General features: G+C 44.1%; 1 protein-coding gene across 1 annotated transcript in view; it reads left to right on the forward strand.

Annotated features, from left to right (window-relative positions):
- Nucleotides 1–18,058, forward strand: part of HSD17B12 (hydroxysteroid 17-beta dehydrogenase 12) — a 132,302-nt gene that overhangs the window by 83,910 nt on the left and 30,334 nt on the right. The window contains exons 5-6 of the mRNA XM_051967473.1: nt 8,850–8,914; nt 9,913–9,957. Of these exons, the coding sequence (XP_051823433.1) occupies nt 8,850–8,914; nt 9,913–9,957 (110 nt within the window). The remainder of the gene's footprint in view (nt 1–8,849; nt 8,915–9,912; nt 9,958–18,058) is intronic.

The raw sequence follows: 18,058 nt of genomic DNA on the forward strand, positions 1-18,058 counted from the left end.
GTTTGTGTCCTGAGCCCCTTTGACAACCTGGGTGGGTGGGAGTCTGTAGATGCCTTTCTCAGAATCATGCTTTTAAGTAATTGGAGAAAATGCTAATTCCATTAGTCTGGTTAAAGATGTGCCTTCTTTTCCATCTAAGTTCATGAAGTCTGAAAACCTGGTCTCCAGGTTAAGAATCCTTGAGTTAATCCTTTAGTGAAATTAGAAACACTGAGTTGGAGAAAGCGTTTTAGTTGAAGGAGGCAGAGATCATTTTGCAGCCTGAGGAAGTGGGAGCAGACTTGGGTGGGGCTTAACAATTCCATTGCCATGAGGGGTTAAGGAAGAGAGGGGAAGGGGAGAGTGAGACACCTCTCCCAGCCTGAAATTTTTACTTTTAGTCATTCAAAAAGCATTTATTAAGCCCTTAAAACATGCAAAACACTGTGCTCCCTGGTGTGCTTGGAATAAAAAGACTATCCTTTTAAAAGGCCCAGGAGCTGGTTCTGTCTCTTTTCCAATAAATCTTCCCAGAGGTAGGGACAGGAACGCTTTTGGTCCTACTCTTCCCAAATCCTGTCCAAGTGACAGGAAGAATGCTGAGTCAAATGAGGGACTTGTGAGGAGGGTTCTTCTGCTTCCTAGAGCAGTAATTATATGACATTTTTGTGGATCCAAGAGTGAGAGGTAGTTTTCTGTAACCCTAGACCAGCCGCCTCACCTACCCTGGGAAAAAGCCTCCTCTTGCTTAACATGGGGTTTTATTGTGCAGCCTGTGGGAGCCTGAGCTAGCTATCTTTGGAAGAGTAGGGGCCCATGCCTGCTGGGAAGGGTGGTTTAAGCTGCCTTACCTTCTCATCTGGGTGTCAGGATGGGAAAGTCTAGCCTGAGTTTGGCTTTCCCAGGTAATAAACAAACATGCTAGAACTTAAAACTTGCAAACACTGTAGCTTTGCCTTATTTTTGCTGATAGCACTGATGTAGGGGAGCCACTAATTTACAGATGTTCTTGGGGCTCAGATGTGGGCCTGTGACTTCATTTGGGATAAGGCTTCCTCCAAAGAAGAAGCTTCTTCCATCTCAGCAGCCAGCCACCATCTCTGCAGTTCATTTTTCTAAAGTTGCCTGGAGCTCCAAGAGCTTAACTGGGTGGTAGAGCTGTCTGACTTGATCCTTGAACCCAGGTCTTTGGTCTGCTTAAGGGTAGCTCTGTATTCAGTCTGCCACACTTATTCTTACTCCATGGCATGTATGATTATAGTGATCAAACTGAGCCCCTGTCCAGAGAGAGAGAGGGAAGGGACAGAGACAGACAGACATAGGGGAGGGAAGGAGACAGGGAGAGATGTGGGTACCTTTCTCTTTTTTGCCAAGAAAGAAATTATGGGTATGAACAAGTGGGCCTTCACCAGTTACTATCAAGAAAGACTGGACTTGATGAATCTTGGTTAGTTTTGCTGCATTACTCCCCCCCCCTTTTTTTTTTTTAATTCTTAGAAGGATCAGCTGTCTGGGTGGATGAGAGGGAAAGAATACATTAGGAAATGTGTATTCTTTCCCTCTCATTCATTAGGAAATGAAGTAATAAAAAATGAAATATTAAAAAATTAAAAGAAAAAATAATTTGTAGAATTATAGAATTTTGATTGGGCAAGATAACACAGTGCTCTCTCACTTCACTCCAATTCCCTTGCATGTCATAGCATCACCTCCCTGATGTCATGCTACTTTTTGAAAACGAAGGACAAAAAACAGTAACAACAAGAAGGTTATTTCAAAGGTAGCTGTAACCTCAAGTATAAATGGACCCATAATTCGTGTTCTAAGTAGTCCCTTGTTGAGCTGTGAACTATTGTATGATCTGATCCAATTCCATTCTTTCTTCCCTTCTCTCCTTCCTTCTTTTACTCCACCTTCACCCACCAGAGTTTATGCTTGGCCAATTGCATTTAATTTTGTTATGGGGAAATCACAGTAACTTAGAAGTAAATACTGGAAATTTTCTATTGTGTAGCTTCTGACTCAGCCTCAATTTGCAGATTCTGATTAAAGCCACTGCAAATTTAAAGCCTTGTAAACTCCTTTTTATTTAGAAATTGATTCTCACAAATGTAGGAAAACTGTAAAGTTTGCAAAATGTTTTGCATAGTGTTCCAAATATCATCTGTCAGACTATGAACATGTGCTAGCTGCAGCAATATGTTAAATAAGAGGCAGCAGAACCTTTCTTTGCTGGAGTCGCTGAACTCTACTGACATGAGACAGTTGGGACAACATGGAGGGCAAAACTGGAGTAGGGGCAGGAGAAGGAAGGGGCAATATCTATGTGGTGAATTCAATCACCACACAAGGTGGACTGTCTGGATAATCCCTTCACTAGTATTTCTGACCTGAGTCATTTTGGTAATTACCTCACATAGCTATTTTTACCATGGTCTTAAAAATATCAGATCAGTCCATTAACCCCCAAAGTAGATGGCTCCTAATTCAGCTGACTTGTAAAAAATTACATTAAACCAATCCCTGATGAATGAAGCTTAAATTATTTTAAGTTTTAAAAATTAAATCAGCATTTATTAAGTGCTTACTCTGTATCTGGTACTGGGAATGTAGATTCTAGCAGGACAATCCCTGCCCTTCGGGAGATTACATTCTGATGGGGAAGATGATTGCAGCTCTTTTATAGAGAGCTGAAGGGGTGGTGGGGAAGCCAGTATCTGAGCATGGTAGAAAAAGTCTAGAGTGCACCCTGTAGGAGAAGGAAGACATGGCTGGCTTGGGCGCCCTCCTTCAAATGGGAGGTCTAGGAGGAGCCATCCAATCCAGCGCAGGGGCCACATGGTCATTGAGGGCTGGATGAGCTTCTGGGATGAAAAGGATTCTGGGCGATGGTAGAGCTAGTCCTGAGTACAAGCCTGGAGGGAGGATGGGCTGTAAGCTAAAGCATTTCTTCCCTTCTCTTTCTCAGTCAGTAAAGGAAGGTACTCTCCCTGGATTGGAGTTTCTCTGGTCTTCCAGAGCAGTCAGTGCTAAGGCTGGCTTAGGGTGGATCATCTGAAAGGGGACTGAAATGGAAATCCTGATGATCTAAGTAATAGAAGGAGGAGCCAAGGTTTCGAGAACATTTCTGTAGCCCTTTTGATAGGTTTATTTCATGTGAATCTGAATGATCTCTTACCTGAGGGGCATATGAGGGGGCATCTAGCACACTTCTGCTCAGCCTTTAGATTGAGATTGTTTGAAAAAAACCCTCACTCTGGCTCTTCGCTCTTCTCTGCCTCTGACCACCCTAACCACTGGGGAAAATCACAGATGACAACACTGTCTTCCCAGTTTCTGGTTTTCAGAGAGAACTTTGACTTGGGGGACGGGGGAAAGAGGGAGGTCCAGCAACAGCAGATGAACTTTAGCAGGAACAAAACCCTCTTAGTCCCGCCAAGAGAAAGGAGAATGAACATAAAAATAGGAAAAAAATGATAAACCTTTTCAAAATTAGCTGGAAACGTATTGTGTTTTCTAAAGCTTGTGACTGAGAGAAAGTGGACTCTGGTGGAAGTGCGGCTCCTGGCTCCTGCCTCCCTCTGACTGGGGCCACCCTCTCCTCCTGTCCTTTTGCAGTTCTCTGCCTGTCCTTTCCTCTTGGTCCCTTCTCCTGGGCTTGCCACATCCCCTCGCATCTCTTCTCCCTGTTTCCTTTGCCCCAGCCTGAGCTCCCTAGATAAGTAGTAGGTTAGATGAGAACTTGACCATTTCTGAAGGTGCAGAAGGGCCTGTTATTGGGCAGGTTTATGCCTAAGGTCCTACTCTCCCTCAGTCATTCTTCATTGCTTGCTGATTGACCCTTGTTAGTGTGAACCTCAGCTTCCCGGCCCTGTGGCTTGCCTCTTTCTTCCATGCTCCCTGTTGTCCAGCCAGGCCAGCCGCGTCACTTGGCAATTACTTTTTAAGAGCTGGGTCCTGGGCTAAGTGTTGGAGATCCTCCTGGAGCCCCTGACCCCCTGGAAACCCCTGAATGAAGAGCCTCATTCCTAAGAGGGAGGGAACACAGAGACCACTGCTTGTACAGGAGAGAAGGGAGGATGGCACAGAGAAAAGCTGTGGGGGAACTGATGGTAGTAGGAGCCCAGAGGGAAAGGGAGGAGGGAGAGAGAATTCTAGACCCGAAGGTGGGAGAGGGCGTCCTTGGGGCTGCTCCAGGAAGGCAGTTGGGGCTGGAGCTGAGGGAAGGCCCAACTTGTGAAGCACCTCCCCAGAAGTAAGTGACCCACAAGTGAGATCCCTAAGGAAGATGAGAGAGAAAGAGGGCCCAGGACGAAGCTTCAGGAGACATCTAAGGTTAATTGGCGTGACCTGGCGAGACAGCGAAGGGGGGCTGCTATGGGGAGGTGGCGAACCCAGAGAGCCGAGATGGTGCCATCAATCATGGCAGAGCTTGCACAAAAAGCATGAGGTTCAAGACAAGGCCGTTTAATTTGGCAATTAAAAGATGGTGGGTGACTTTGGAAGAAGCGCTTTCAGTTGAAGGATGAAGTGGGAAGCCCGACTGCTGAGAATTTAAGAGTGAGAAGAGAAAATGTGGTGGCCATGGGGGGATGGGCAAGCCATGAGGGGTGTTCATGGGCAGTGGGGAAGCAGCCAGGACATGGAGAGGTTGGAGATTGGAGAGAGGGAGAGTGCAGGGGGCAGAGACGGCAATCTGCTGGAGCTGACTGAAGGGAACAAGTGGAGAGGGAGAAGGGCCCGCCATCTCCTCGTGGGAGACAGAAGTGGAGATGCTGGGACATGTCCTGGGCAGCTTCAAGGGAAGTCCCTGAATACCTTGGAGAGCAGTACCTTTGTTGGGACAACACCTCCTCCCCTGCTCTAGGAGTCTGAATCCGAAATAGTTTGGAAGGCCCTGCTCTGATACTCCTTTCTCTCTGAACCCTGCACTGATCAGGGATTTCTCCTGAGTTACTACATCTTCCTCTGGTGTTTTCTGCCTATTGTACTTGTGAACCTGTCCCAGAATGAACACTCCTTGAGGGCAGGGAAGAGTTCACTTTTGTCTTTGTATCCTTGGCTCCTAACAGAGAACCTGGCACATAGTAGGTGCTTCATAACTTCTTGGTGATTACTCTTATCTCCTTGAGGGCAGGGACCAGGCCAGGCCTTGTCCATCCATCTTCCTGTCTCTTCCACCATGCTGATGACCATACTTTCAGGCACTTGATACCTGGGGAATGACTAAATAAATCAATAAACTTATGAGATGAAACTCCCTTCACTTGAAGGGAGGCAGTAAAGAAGTTAGATGTATCATGGAAGTCTTTGGGGTCATAGGGAAGAGCTGAAAGTCAGCAGTAGCCCCCCTCAGTGAGTCAGCAGGCATTTATTAAGGGCCACTTGGGTGCCCGGCTCTGGGGATGCAGTGACAAAAAGGAAGCTGCCCCTGCCCTCCAAGAAGCTTTATTCTACTGAGGGAAACAACATCTCTGTGTGGAAGTGATGGGCCAAAAATAGATTATAGACTGAACAGCGAATCAATCCGAGGGTACTTGGGAGGGGAGGGCGTGAGGAGGGGATCAGGAGTCCAGTGAAGAAGGGGGCCTCGGAGGGGAGCCCTTCTGTGGTCCCACGCTGGGGAGCGGGGAGGTGCCAGCAGAGTTCTGGGGCTCCCCCCCTTCACTTGAATCTCTTGCCATGGGGAAGAGACTTCACAAATCCAAAAGGTGTGAAAACAACTCGGGGGATTCCCTGGGCCTTTCGTAATGAGGCCCAGAATAGAGCGGGATGGCAGCGCCCACACCCGCTTTGACATGAGATTAAGCGAGCTATGTGTGGGAATTATAATCTCAATATTTCTCTGGCACAGCCGCCCCCTCCCAGGCCCCTGGCGAGCCAGCTGCCCGCTCTCGGGTTCCTGCTGCCACCTAGTGTCCGTACGCAGAACTACGCCGGGCTTGCCTCCTGCAAGAGGGGAAGGATGCAGTATGGCTTAGGGAAAGTGCTTTTTAAGCAAGCAACAGTTGGGCTCGCTAGATTTCCGAACGTTCCAAAAAGATGGCTTGTTACTGAAGAAATAACCTGTCTGTGTACATTCAGCTTGGGAAATGGCACCCGGCCACGTTTTGGTGGGCTGAAAAGCACCCCAGCATGGGCTGGGGAGACCAGAGTTCCAGGGCCTGCCATGTCATGAGCTAGCTCTGCAACCAGCTCTCTCTCAGGACCTTTTTCTTCTCATCTTTTAAATGAAGAACGTTTAAAAAACTTAGATAATGCCTCCGGTTTTCAGCTCTGTAATTCTAACCGTTGCTTTTGAGCTTTAAAAATATATAAGGTTTTTGGACATGGCCAAAAGGGGAATTTATTTTGCTTAACTAAGCTTATTAAAACAAGGATTCTTCCTCCCTGGGGAAAGGAAATGTAGAAAGAAGAAAATAAACATCTGCTATATTCAAGGCCCACACAGTGGGAATTGTTGAACTTGCCTTGGCGTTGTTATTTTATAATTTGTGAAACAACCTGTGGTAGACTATTAGCTCAGGGCCAGCCCAGCTAAATTCAGAGAAGTGCTTCATCCCTAGGCTGATCATAGCCCACTTTTTTTTTTAAATCATGGCAACTTGGGACGATCACCTGCCAAGTTTGTAGAGCTACCGCAGCTGGCAAAGTTGGACACACACGTGGAATTACAGAGTCTCAAAAGTTAGGATCGTTAATTTTAAACTTAGGGAGACTTCGGAGACCGTCTAGACAGCCCATTCCTTGAATTGACACAGAATTGAGGCTTGGGGAGGTTGAATGAGCTGCCCCAGGTCAGCCAGGTGTGGAGCTGAAGCGTGCAGCCAGGGCCGTAGACATTTCAAAAGGAGATGTTTTCCTGTGGGTTCGGGAAAGGAATCTGCTAACATACAGGAAAAAGTTCTGGCTTTGGGAAGAGCAAGTCAGTGAGAGAGATTGACTGTGTAAGAAGGGAGGAAAAAGATGTCAACCTGGGGCAGGTGTGGAGGGTAGGGAGGCAATCACCACTCAGCAGATGGAGGAGGATTTTCCTTGTACTGTTTGCATGAGGGCGATTTATATGATGATGCTTTTTCACAAGAACCATCCCGGCTGCTGGGATGGCCCTCACGAGGATCCTTTAAATCAGCTCCCTCCATTTACAGATAACAAAATGGAGGCAAAGAGACATGACGAGGGAAGGCATTTTCCCAGGTTTGTACCTGGGCCATCTGGCCTGTGTGATTGATCTGAAGTCTAGCTCTGTGTAGTATGATGTGCATGTAGCTCTTCCAGAACTGAATTCAGATTCTGTATTTGGTAGAATCCTTTTCAGTGACTAAAACTAAAATTTAGGCTAGAAATAATTTAATAATTTCTCCTAACCCTTGGTCAAGTGCTTGTCTTTTGGCATCTCGTGCTTACTGATGTTTAGGCAGTGCTATGTCCAAAGAATTTTACCTTGCTTTTGCGAGGAAGTTCTGGTGATTGACTTTCATCATGCTGAATGAAAAGCATTTCCTGGGCTCCTCCACATGCTCTTGTTTGGAAGGTAGTAGCAACAGCAGTAGCTTCATGTTTATGATTCATAGGGGATTCAAATCCCCATTTTGGTGCTTGTTTTAGTGACCTTAATCTCCCTGGGCCTTAATTCCCTCATTTTTAGGAGCAGGGCTTAGAGGAGGGGAGGAGGGGCTTTGATCCTGATTTATAAAAGACAGGGTTGAGTAATATAATTCAGATCTTGGCTCATTCTGCCACTTACTGGCTGTTTGACTTTAGACAAGTCTCTTCTTGGTTTCCTCCTGTTATAAAAGGAGAGGGTTGGACTATGGACACCCAGGGTCATTTCCTAGCTTTGATTCTTGTGTAGGATACTTTGATTCTCCCGGAAGCCATGAAAGGAGATTATTGTCCCTTATTTTACAGATGAAGAAACTGAGATTTCAACATCTCGGGTGTCTTGCCCACCAAGGTGGAAGCAGGTCCCAGATCTGTTTTCTGTCTTCAGGTTCAGAGGTTGTTCCATCATGTTATGCTGCTCTTGGTACAGACAGGTTTCTTGCACAAGTTTTCCTTTACCAGCATTTAGCTCATGATTTCATTATCTTAGACCAGCTTAAACTTTCCTTTTTCTAATAATTCTTTGTTTACTAGGTTTTATTTAGATCTCTGTTAGTTATTCCCACTCTTCATTGATATTCTACTAATGTGGTCTGAGATGAAGTTAGAGGAGATCTCCCACATCCTGTGGGCCCCAACCTACATTATTCTTTTAAAAAGGCATTCATGTACCTGACACCCAGATCCCACTGATAAGAGGAACCTTGTTTGGCTGATCCCATTAACTGTTCACAATCTCGTTCCTGAGGCTCGGCCTCTAGTCAGTCGGTAAACATTTACTTAGCATCTACCACTATGCTAAGGCCTATCATGTTTCCCTTCCATGTGAAGTTGGCAAGGAACCACTTAACAGTGTTAGTTGGGGATGGAGGTGGAAGATGCTTGTATGTAGGATGGCTTTGTCTTTTAATAATTCAGCTAAGTCCAGTAAAATAAATAGAACACAGGTCAAGGATGTAATTGATAATCCAGAAATCTACTATTTGGAAAAAATTTCAAGTTCTTTGGTCAAAGAAACACCAAAAATAGATGTTTGCATTTAAAAGACAAAACAGTAAATACTGCGTTTCCATCCTATTCAGAGCTTCCATTTTGGTCATTGGAAATCAAAGCAATCTGAAGGTACAGGAAGAATTAGTTTGCTGACATTGATTTTTGGTTGCTTTTTGTCTTGTAAATTTTCAAGGCTGCATTTCATTTCATTACTCTCAAGAATCTTTAAAATACACGACAGCAAAACAACTAATATTTTTGTTTTATTTCAGTGAACAATGTGGGAATGTCATATGCGTATCCTGAATACTTCTTGGATGTTCCAGACCTGGATAATGTAAGCTATTTTTAAAACATCGCTAAAAACAAATCTTTTCAAATCTCTAGTGGTAGGATAGACACAGATGAGTTAACATTAACCTGGAAGGAATGATTTCCATGATGTGAATATGCTTTTCCTTTAAGTAAAAACTGTGTAAACATGTCAGAAAGAGAACTGCTTATTTTAACTCTCAGGGGTGTTTCAGCATATTTTGCACAGTGTTCCTAGGTTTGTTTTTTTTTTTTTGTTGTTTTTTTTTTTTTTTTTGGTTAAGGGAATTCTTGTAAAGTCTGCGTTGAAGTTGAATGGACCCTCTGAAGTCAGTGGTTCTCAAAGGGGTTAAACTCAGAGGCCTGTGGATGTGTCCTCTCTCTTTACTCTCCCCTAATGGTCCTCATGTCATGAGTCACGCTGTGCCATGAACAGAAATATTGGAGAAGTGCTCTAGTGGTCGTACATTTTAAGTCTAATGGAATCATAACAGTAGAGAAGGGACCGCAGAGCCATCAAGACCACTTCCCCTTCACTTTGCAGAGGGGGAAACTGAGGTTCAGGGAGCTTCGTCGAGGTAATTGATGTTATGCAGTTTTGGCAGAAGAAAAAGCCCGGTACTACATATAGAGCTCTTCCCAGCTCACTAATGAACTCAACTCTGTTGTATTAGGGGAAATAATTGGCTCTGGTATTGACCGTTGGGAGAGCCAGCTGCAGTGGGAGTGACATTGGAACCTTTATCCCACCCTTCTTTAGCTTCCCCGAAATGGGCACAATGCATGTCCTACTGACTACCTGGCAAGGTAGTTGTGAGGCAGACCCTTCATAAATCATAAAATGCTCCAGAAATGTGAGTTCTCAGGATCTTTTAATTTTGTTCTCACTCATTTCTGCCTTCATTTTAAGGACTTCACATTCTCAGGTCAAGTTTCAGGACAACTATAATATCTATAAAATGTCAATAGTTACTTCTAAATGAACTGCTTGGAAAGTAATGTTTAATTTATTTTTTTTGGCAGATCATCAATAAATTGATAAATGTTAACATCATCTCTGTTTGTAAGGTAAGCTGTTTCTTTTTTAATACGTGTTTTCAATTTAAGTCCTATCTCAAAGCAGTGCAGGATCTCAGCTTGCTCATGACAACCCCGACAGGCCAGTAAACCTTTGTACCAAGCCCTCCGAGACCTTTGTTTCCGGCTGCCCTGTTGAGATGTGATCAGAGAACGCTGCTTAATTTTAAATCAGTCCAAGTTATATAAATACCTCTCTGCCAAGTAACATGCTAGAAGGCATCTGAGTTGGGGTAACTCAGATGTGGCCCCGAGGAGCCCGTGAACAAGGGCTGGGGTGTGGAGGCTACAAGCTGAAGGCAACAGAAATGCAAGGTGAATATTCCTCCTCCAGACTGAGGCCATGGAGTTATGGGGGCCTCCCTCCTGGGCCGGGCTAGCAAGGCCTCGAATGAAGAACCAGCAAATAGGGGACGGGCCAGCCCCAGGGACACAGAGCAGGACCTCAGTCCTTACCCTCAGAATGCTACGCCTCAAGTTATTGAGAATGGATGGGAGTCCTTAGAAAATTGGCATCATGGGAGAGAACCTGGTTCCAAATTTATAACTAGTCTTTCAGTGATCCAGGGGCATGTCTGCAGATGCTGGCAACCTTTGAGAGTTAAGAGTTGTTGGCCTGAAAGACTGGGGCTCAGGCTGATGTGCCCCCTGACAAGGCTGGGCATTGAGTGATCATCCTCAGACCTTCCTGGGGCGCCTTCTCAAGGTCTTTCCAGCCTTGGGCCTGACGGAGCCCTGCCAGCCCAGCCTTGGGCTCTCGAGGCTCCCTCCAAGCCAGGAGGTGGTTCTGGAGAACTTGGGGGAAAAAAAAGGCAGATTGTAGCAAGTGTTGTAGTGCTGGAAGGTAAAGAAAGCATGACTCCTGAGGGAAGCGATGGTTTACCACACGGAGGCCTTTGGCGCAGGGCCGTTCCGAGACCCCGGCCCAATGGCTGGCATGGCGTTGGAGGCGTCCCACAGCACTCTCCTCCCACTTTCTCTGGGGGAGAAGAAAGCTGGCCCCTGAGCAGAGTGTCTGGTACCTGGGATCTCTCCTCAGGTGTCATCGCCAGTGGCCCCTCTGACAGCGGGCCCCCAGGTACTGCGGAAGGAAGCCGCCATGTCTGAGGCGGGCGTGTGGCCAGAAACCCTGAGCCCCTGGTCCAGCGGGGGAGGGGGCTGCCGCTGTTCCTGTTTTCTGCTGGAGAAACTGAGGGAAACGGGAGGCGTCTCGCCCAGATCACTCAGCTACTGAGTGTCTGAGGGATTGAGTCCGGCTCCCGACGCTGGACTCCAGGCTCTAGCCCTTGTGCCCCCTGGCTAATCTCAGAGTTCAGCCAAAGCTCAGCCCCAGGGCCTTCGCTCAGCCTGCCCCTCAGGCCTGGAGGCCCTTCCTCCTCGTGCTCACTTTTAGGCTCCCAAGCTTTCTCCATAAAGGCTCCCTCATGGTCACCTCCCCTTCCAGCTCCAGTGTCTCACCCCCCAACAACCTTGCACTGATTTTGTATTCTTCTCCATGTGCCCATGGACACATTTCCCATCCTAGGAAAACATAAGCTCCTTGAGGACGGGGTTTGTCTTTGCCTTTCCAGGGTTCAACACAGGAAGCTCCTAATAGATCCTCTTTCGTTTGTGTTTCCCCTGCAAGGCACAGAGCTCGTACACATGACGTGCCCATCAGTCCTTTTCCACTCGTATCTCTAGTGTCTAATGCAGGGTAATGGTTTAACAAACGCTTGTTGACGCTGACCGGGCGGATGAAGGGGTTAGTGAGTGTCGCCTCTGGATGGGCTGTTGGGTGGGGAGGGGACGGGCTGCTTGGGCCCAGGGGCCAGAGCACCGTCTGCCCAGCTCTTGAGCACTGAGGGACTGTGAGGAGCCTGATTGTATTTCGGAGAGACTTAAGCACAGTCTTGAACATAGAAAGATTTTGTGTGAAGCATATGCTTCTACCAGAGAAACTCCAGGGTATCGAACAGACAGGATCCATCTTCTCTAAATCCTTGTGTCGCGGGCAGGCGGCCCTCGCAAAGGCTGCTTTTGAGGAGCCGATTCTGTGCTTCCATTTTGTCCCCAGCGGTCTTACAGTTTATGTCGTGGCTCCTGTACCAATGAAATGCATGTTTACTGAGGGTGTTCTCAGTTCTGCAGAAGGCGTGGGATGTGCCATCGGACACCAGCAGAGGGAGCCCTTTGGTAATCCCATGGCCCACTGGGTCTGGTCAGGGAGGGAGGCCTTCTGGTCTGCATAGGGCTCCTGCAGGTTCAGAGAAATGCAGATCAGGCTCTGGTCCTTTTGTGGCTGTAAGGCGATTCCCGCGGCAGACAAGTAAACCGCAAGAGCCTCTTACTTTTTCCAGAGATGTTTTCTGCCTGGCATACTGGCTCGGGATCACAGGCCTCTTTAATTCCTTTTGAAATCAGCCATTAATCCTCTAGTCCTCGGAGTGGGCATTTTGGAATCATTGATGACATATCTGGGCTTGAAAGAGTCCCGTCAGCTGCCGTAGACATGGCTAGGTACATGATGTGGGTCTGAGTACTTAGGAAGGATCCAGGAGCACAAATAGGGTCGCACCTCATTGGAAAAATTAGGGAATTGCCCACAAACCTGATAGATGCTGACAGTTTGGGGAAAGCACACTGTTTGGTTAAAAAACTTGGAACAGCGACCCCGTTGTAGATCAAATGGCTCAAGTTTTAGAAAAAAATCAATTAGACCACACTGTATTACCTCATCAAACTAATGTCTGTTTTGCTGATGCCATGTGTGGCTTATTTTTGTGTCCACTTAGAGTTTTGAAATGAAAGATTTGGGACTTAAAAAAGTGATACTCTGTGGAAAATGATCTGTAACAGACACACACACACACACACACACACACACACACACACACACACACACACACACACACACAGATTTAATGTTGGTGTCAGTGGGGCATGATGGTGCCGAGCCCTGGGCATGAGGCCCACAGGCTCCAGCCTCGTTCTGCCTCAGCTCTGTGGGCAGGTGCTTTAACCCCTCAAAGCCTCAGCTTCCTCACCTCTAAGATGAAGATTTGGTCATTGTACCTGCTTATCAGAGCTGTTTCAGAAAGCCCTTTATAAACCCTCAGAGCAGTATTTAAGTGTGATTTGTTATGAATAAACTATGAAACTGTAAATCGGAGCTATTTTTAGTATTGCAGATTAGTAGTACGCGTCATGCTTGTGGAGGGCAGAGAACGGAGTATGTCTTCCACCTCTGCAGAAGCAATTACTGCTTGTGCCGTTCTGATGCCATCACTCTGGGTGGTTTTTGTCTGAGTGTCCAAGGTGGAGTCAGTATTGGGGTGTAGAAGGATGCCCACAAACACCCAATCACCCAAAATAAAAGGCATCAAAAATACATTTTAGATCAATGATTTGTGTGTTGCTTTTCTCCTTTAAAAAGTGGGTTTCTTTTCTATGAATGATAAATTGGGATTTCACCACAGGAGGTCTCTGACAATCCTAGCTGACTCTCTAAGGAAACACAAGCTAGGACATGAAAAATGTTGTCTGTTTTAGAAAGGGGAGATTTTCCATCTTGAATGACGGGGCTGGAGTCTTTGGGGGAGGACTGCTGTACCACAAAGACTTAGACTAGTTACACAGGGAACAGCCAAGAAGCATTTGGCTGTTCACCTGAGGATCTCAAAGCATCTGATCAACTTGATCTAATTAGGCTTTCTCCTCCTGTGCAGTAAGTATTATGTTGTTCTCACAGATATGAGTCTAAGAATTTCTAATCAAATTGTGATCCCGGTAATACAGAATTCAAATTATACAGTTTTTCAAAGGTTATGTGCTTTGGATTGCTTTGGTGTGACTTCCAGGAGAGCTGCTGCCTCATTACTGCCAAACATACACTGTGACACCATTATTACCTGGTTGCTTTCAGATTACTAATATAATAGAATTTTAAAAATTATTTTGTTATGAATCCACTTGCCAGTTGGTTAAAAGCATTTACTTCTAAGAAACTCTTGGCTTCAAAATGGCATGATTCTATTCATACTTGTTTGAATTGGGGCAGCCTGGGCTCTGATGCACCTCATTTTGCTTTTGTTTTTGTTTTTTTACAAGTCTGCTTTCTCTGTAATAGCTTTTTATTTTTCAAAATACCTGCAAAGAAAATTTTCAGCATTCACCCTTATAAAACCTCGGGTTCCAGATTTTTCTCTCTTCCTTCCTCCTCCCCATACAGCAAATAATCCAATATAGGTTAAACATGTGCAATTTTTCTAAGCATATTTCTATGTTCATCATGCTGCACAGAAAAATCGGAACAAAAAGAAAAAAAAAACAAGCAAACAACAACAAAGGTGAAAATATTATGTTGTAATCCATATTCAGTTGCCACGGTCCTCTCTCTGGATACAGATGTCTCTCTCCATCACAAATCTATTGCAACTGACCTGAATCATCCCATTGTTATAAAGAGCCATGTCCAGATGAAACTCCTTATTGAGGCTGTTGGCAGAATGCTTAGCAGAGAAATGTTAGGATGGCACAGTAGACATGCACGGCATCACCCCACTTTATTAACATAGAGACTCTGATTTATACATGGATGATCACATACTCTGAGCTGGCTGTCACATAGGTGATAAAGTTCGACTTTGAGCGAACTCTGATTATAGGTTCAAAAGAGAAGTGATTGCTTCATCTCAGTGTATTTTTTAACTGTCCCCACAAATTTGAGTAGAGGATTGCTACTATTAAACCTCTTTTTTTTTTCCTGGTATAACAAGGAATCACAGAATTTTGTTAAAAGGGAACCTCAAACAGCTATTTTATTTAATACATATCTAAAACACAATTCCCTGAGAGCATACCCAAGAAATGCTCATCCGTCCTTTCTTGAAGATTCACAGTGTGAGAGGGAACCTGCAGCTTCCCAAGGATGCCCATTCTACTTCTAGAGATAGCTGAACCTAAAACCATTTTTCTTTTTTTGGGCCCAAATTTGTCTCATTGCAACCTGTTACTTCCCCTTTTGCCCATATTCCCTGTATTTTTACTTGTAAAGGGCATTTCTTAAACTCAAATTTAAGACTGATTTTACATTTATTAGATTTTCTTAATTTCAGTTTAATTTCTTAGCTTTTCATGACAGTCTTTTTAGCTTTTGATTCTGTAATTTTTTTATATTAGCCAATCAGCTTTGAGTCTTCTGCAGACTAGATAAAGATGCCATGCCATTGATGCTATTATCCATATCATTGATAAAAAATATTCCAACTACACAGGAGCAATCAGATCCTTAGGGCACTGCACTGGAAATCCCCCTTCCAAATCGTTGTAGAAGCATGTCAATCAGTCCAGGAGCATGTCTGAAGTGCCAAGTACTGTGCCAAGTACAGGGAATACGTATTAAGAGAGGCAGAAACAGAGTCTTTGCTCACAGTCTCATGTGGGAAACAACATGGAAAAAAATTGTACAAATAAGTGTATGTGGGAGAAATTGGAGCTCATCAATGGAGGAAAGATATAAAATTAAAGATCAATGAAAAGGCTTTCTATAGATGGTGGAATTTTAGCTGAGATTTGAGGAAGGCCAAGGATTGAGTAGGTAGAGATGAAAAAGGAGATAATTCTAAGCATGGGGACATCCAGGAAAAAGGAGTAGTCAGGAAATAGCTTGTCCTCTGTGAGGAAAAGTTCAGGGTCTATCTCACCAGATTTCAGAGCCTTTGGAGATAGATGAACAAGACAAAAGAAAACTAGAAAAGCAGGGAAGGGCAGATTATGAAGGGCTTTGAACACCAAATGGAGAATTTTATATTTGATCCTGAGGTAGAGAGCCATTAGAGTTGAATGATTTCTTTAAGTATTCTCATTCAACTAGTTCTAAATCAATTTTATTATACCTTGATCCAGCTCACATCATTCCATTTTTCCACAAAAAAATAGCATGAGATACTTTATTAAATGCTTTTGTTTAGATTCAGTTTTATTTTATGTTCAAATTTTCATTCTTTCACCTCTCCTATCTTCCCCATTGAGAACGCAAGAAAAATAAAATCCATTGCCAGCAAATATAGTCAAGCAAAAGAAATTCCCATATTGGTCGCATTAAAATATATATAACATCTCAATCTACAGTCTTTGAGTTCGTTACCTCTCCATCTGGAGGTGGGCTAGCGTGTCTCATCATTAGTCCTCTGGCACTTGTGGTTGTTGTGTTGATCAGTGTTTTTAGATTTTTCATTTTGTTATTTCTCCAATTGTTGGGCACTCCCTTAGCCTCCAAAACTTTGCTGTGACAAAGCCAAAAAAAAATGTTGGTGTACATAATGGGACATTTTTCTCTCTCTTTGATCCCTTTGGGGTTTAGACCTAACAGCAGTATCTCTAAATCAAACGATATACACAGTTTAATAGCTTTTTGGTATAGTTTTTTTTATTTATTTAATATTTTTCTCTAGTTACATTCAAAACAAAAATTTTTGTTTTATATTTGTTTTTTAAAATTTTTGAGCTCTAAATTCTCTCTTGTATCCCCATCCAAATGAAGAAACTGTGTTATGTAAAATATTTCTATTAATGTCAGGTTATAGAAGAAAACCTAGATCTCCCACCCTGATGAAAATAAAAACCCTCAAGAAAAATTAAGTTAAAAAGAAAGAAAGAAAGGATCCTTAGTCTGTATTCAGACATAGTTCCTTCTCTGGGTATGGATAAGATTTTTCATCATAAGTACTTCAAAGTAGTTGTGGATCATTGTATTGCTGACAATAGCAAAACCATTTACAGCTGGTCATCCCAGAATATTGCTATTACTTTGTATACAATATGTTTCACTTTGCTCGAATTCATGAAGGACTTTCCAGGGTTTTTTATTATTATTATTATTTATTTTTCTGGGAGCATCCTGCTCATCAGTTTTAGCTATAATTCTAAATTGCTTTCCACAATGGCTGGCTGAAATCACACTTCTAGCCCCAATATGTTAATGTACCTGTTTTCCAACAGCCCTGCCAGCATTTATCAAATGATTTTGTATCTGTGGCATTCCCCTGGTCTGTCAGAAAAGGAACAAGCTTGGCCTGGCATAACTGTTCTTGATGAAGCTACACTGGCATTTTGTGATCACCTTTTTTCTGCAATGCCCATTACCTGTTTCTTTAGTAATATGTTTTAGAAGACACATAGTCACGAAGTCATGCTTATAGTTTGCAGACTCATTCTCTTTCCTTTTTTGAGAATTATGATAACATTTGCCTTTCTTCAGTCCTGCAGTGCCACCCCCTTCTTCACGATTTTACAAATGTCATTGAAAGTGGTTCAGCCTGCCTATTTGCCATTTTTTTCATTACCCAAGGAGAAAAGTTATCTGAGCCAGCTCACTCAATTTCTTCAAGGAGAGCTAAGTGTTCTGTAACTCTTTCCTTATTTATCTTGGGCATCTACTTCTTTTTATCCATTTTTATTCTGTTCTTTGCAGCTCTTTTCTTTGGCATTCTCTTTGGCAAAGAGAATAGAAATAGAACTCTTCCACCAGACTGTACGCAACTTTGGCAGCAGACAGAGCCTATGTCTGATAGGTGCCTCACGTGATTGCTCGTTGGTCATATACCTAAAAGAATTCTAAGTTGGGTTAAATCATACTTTCCTTGGATCTGGTTTATTTATCACCATTTCAGTGACCTCTTGTCAATCCCTAAACATTTATTGGGAATATACTATCTGCGGGACATTGCTGTGCACTAGTAATACAAGTACAGAAATAAAGCTGTTGGCTCGGCATTCCTGGACAATCCTGCCTTCAAGGATCTCATATTCTCATGTGGGGAGTAGACAGTGTATAACTCAAATAAGAAAAGTGGCCAGGGAAAAGAGTTTTGATCTCGGCAATCAGAGATTTTTAGTGGCTCCTTAGGGTGTTAAGGGACAGGTCAGTTCTGCAAGAGCCTCCACAGCTGTAGATCATAGCATCTGAAGGAGTTGCAAGGGGAGCCTTTGCTGACACAGGTGTTGTGGACTGGGAATGAGATAAATTGGAGGCAGAGGGAAAAGGAGAGAGGTCAATGTCCAATGGCCTCTCAGTCAGAGAGGTCAGAGAACAGCAATGGCCTCTCAGTCT

Source organism: Antechinus flavipes, chromosome 6 (assembly GCF_016432865.1).
Source record: "Antechinus flavipes isolate AdamAnt ecotype Samford, QLD, Australia chromosome 6, AdamAnt_v2, whole genome shotgun sequence".
In the NCBI taxonomy this organism is placed as follows: Eukaryota; Metazoa; Chordata; class Mammalia; order Dasyuromorphia; family Dasyuridae; genus Antechinus; species Antechinus flavipes.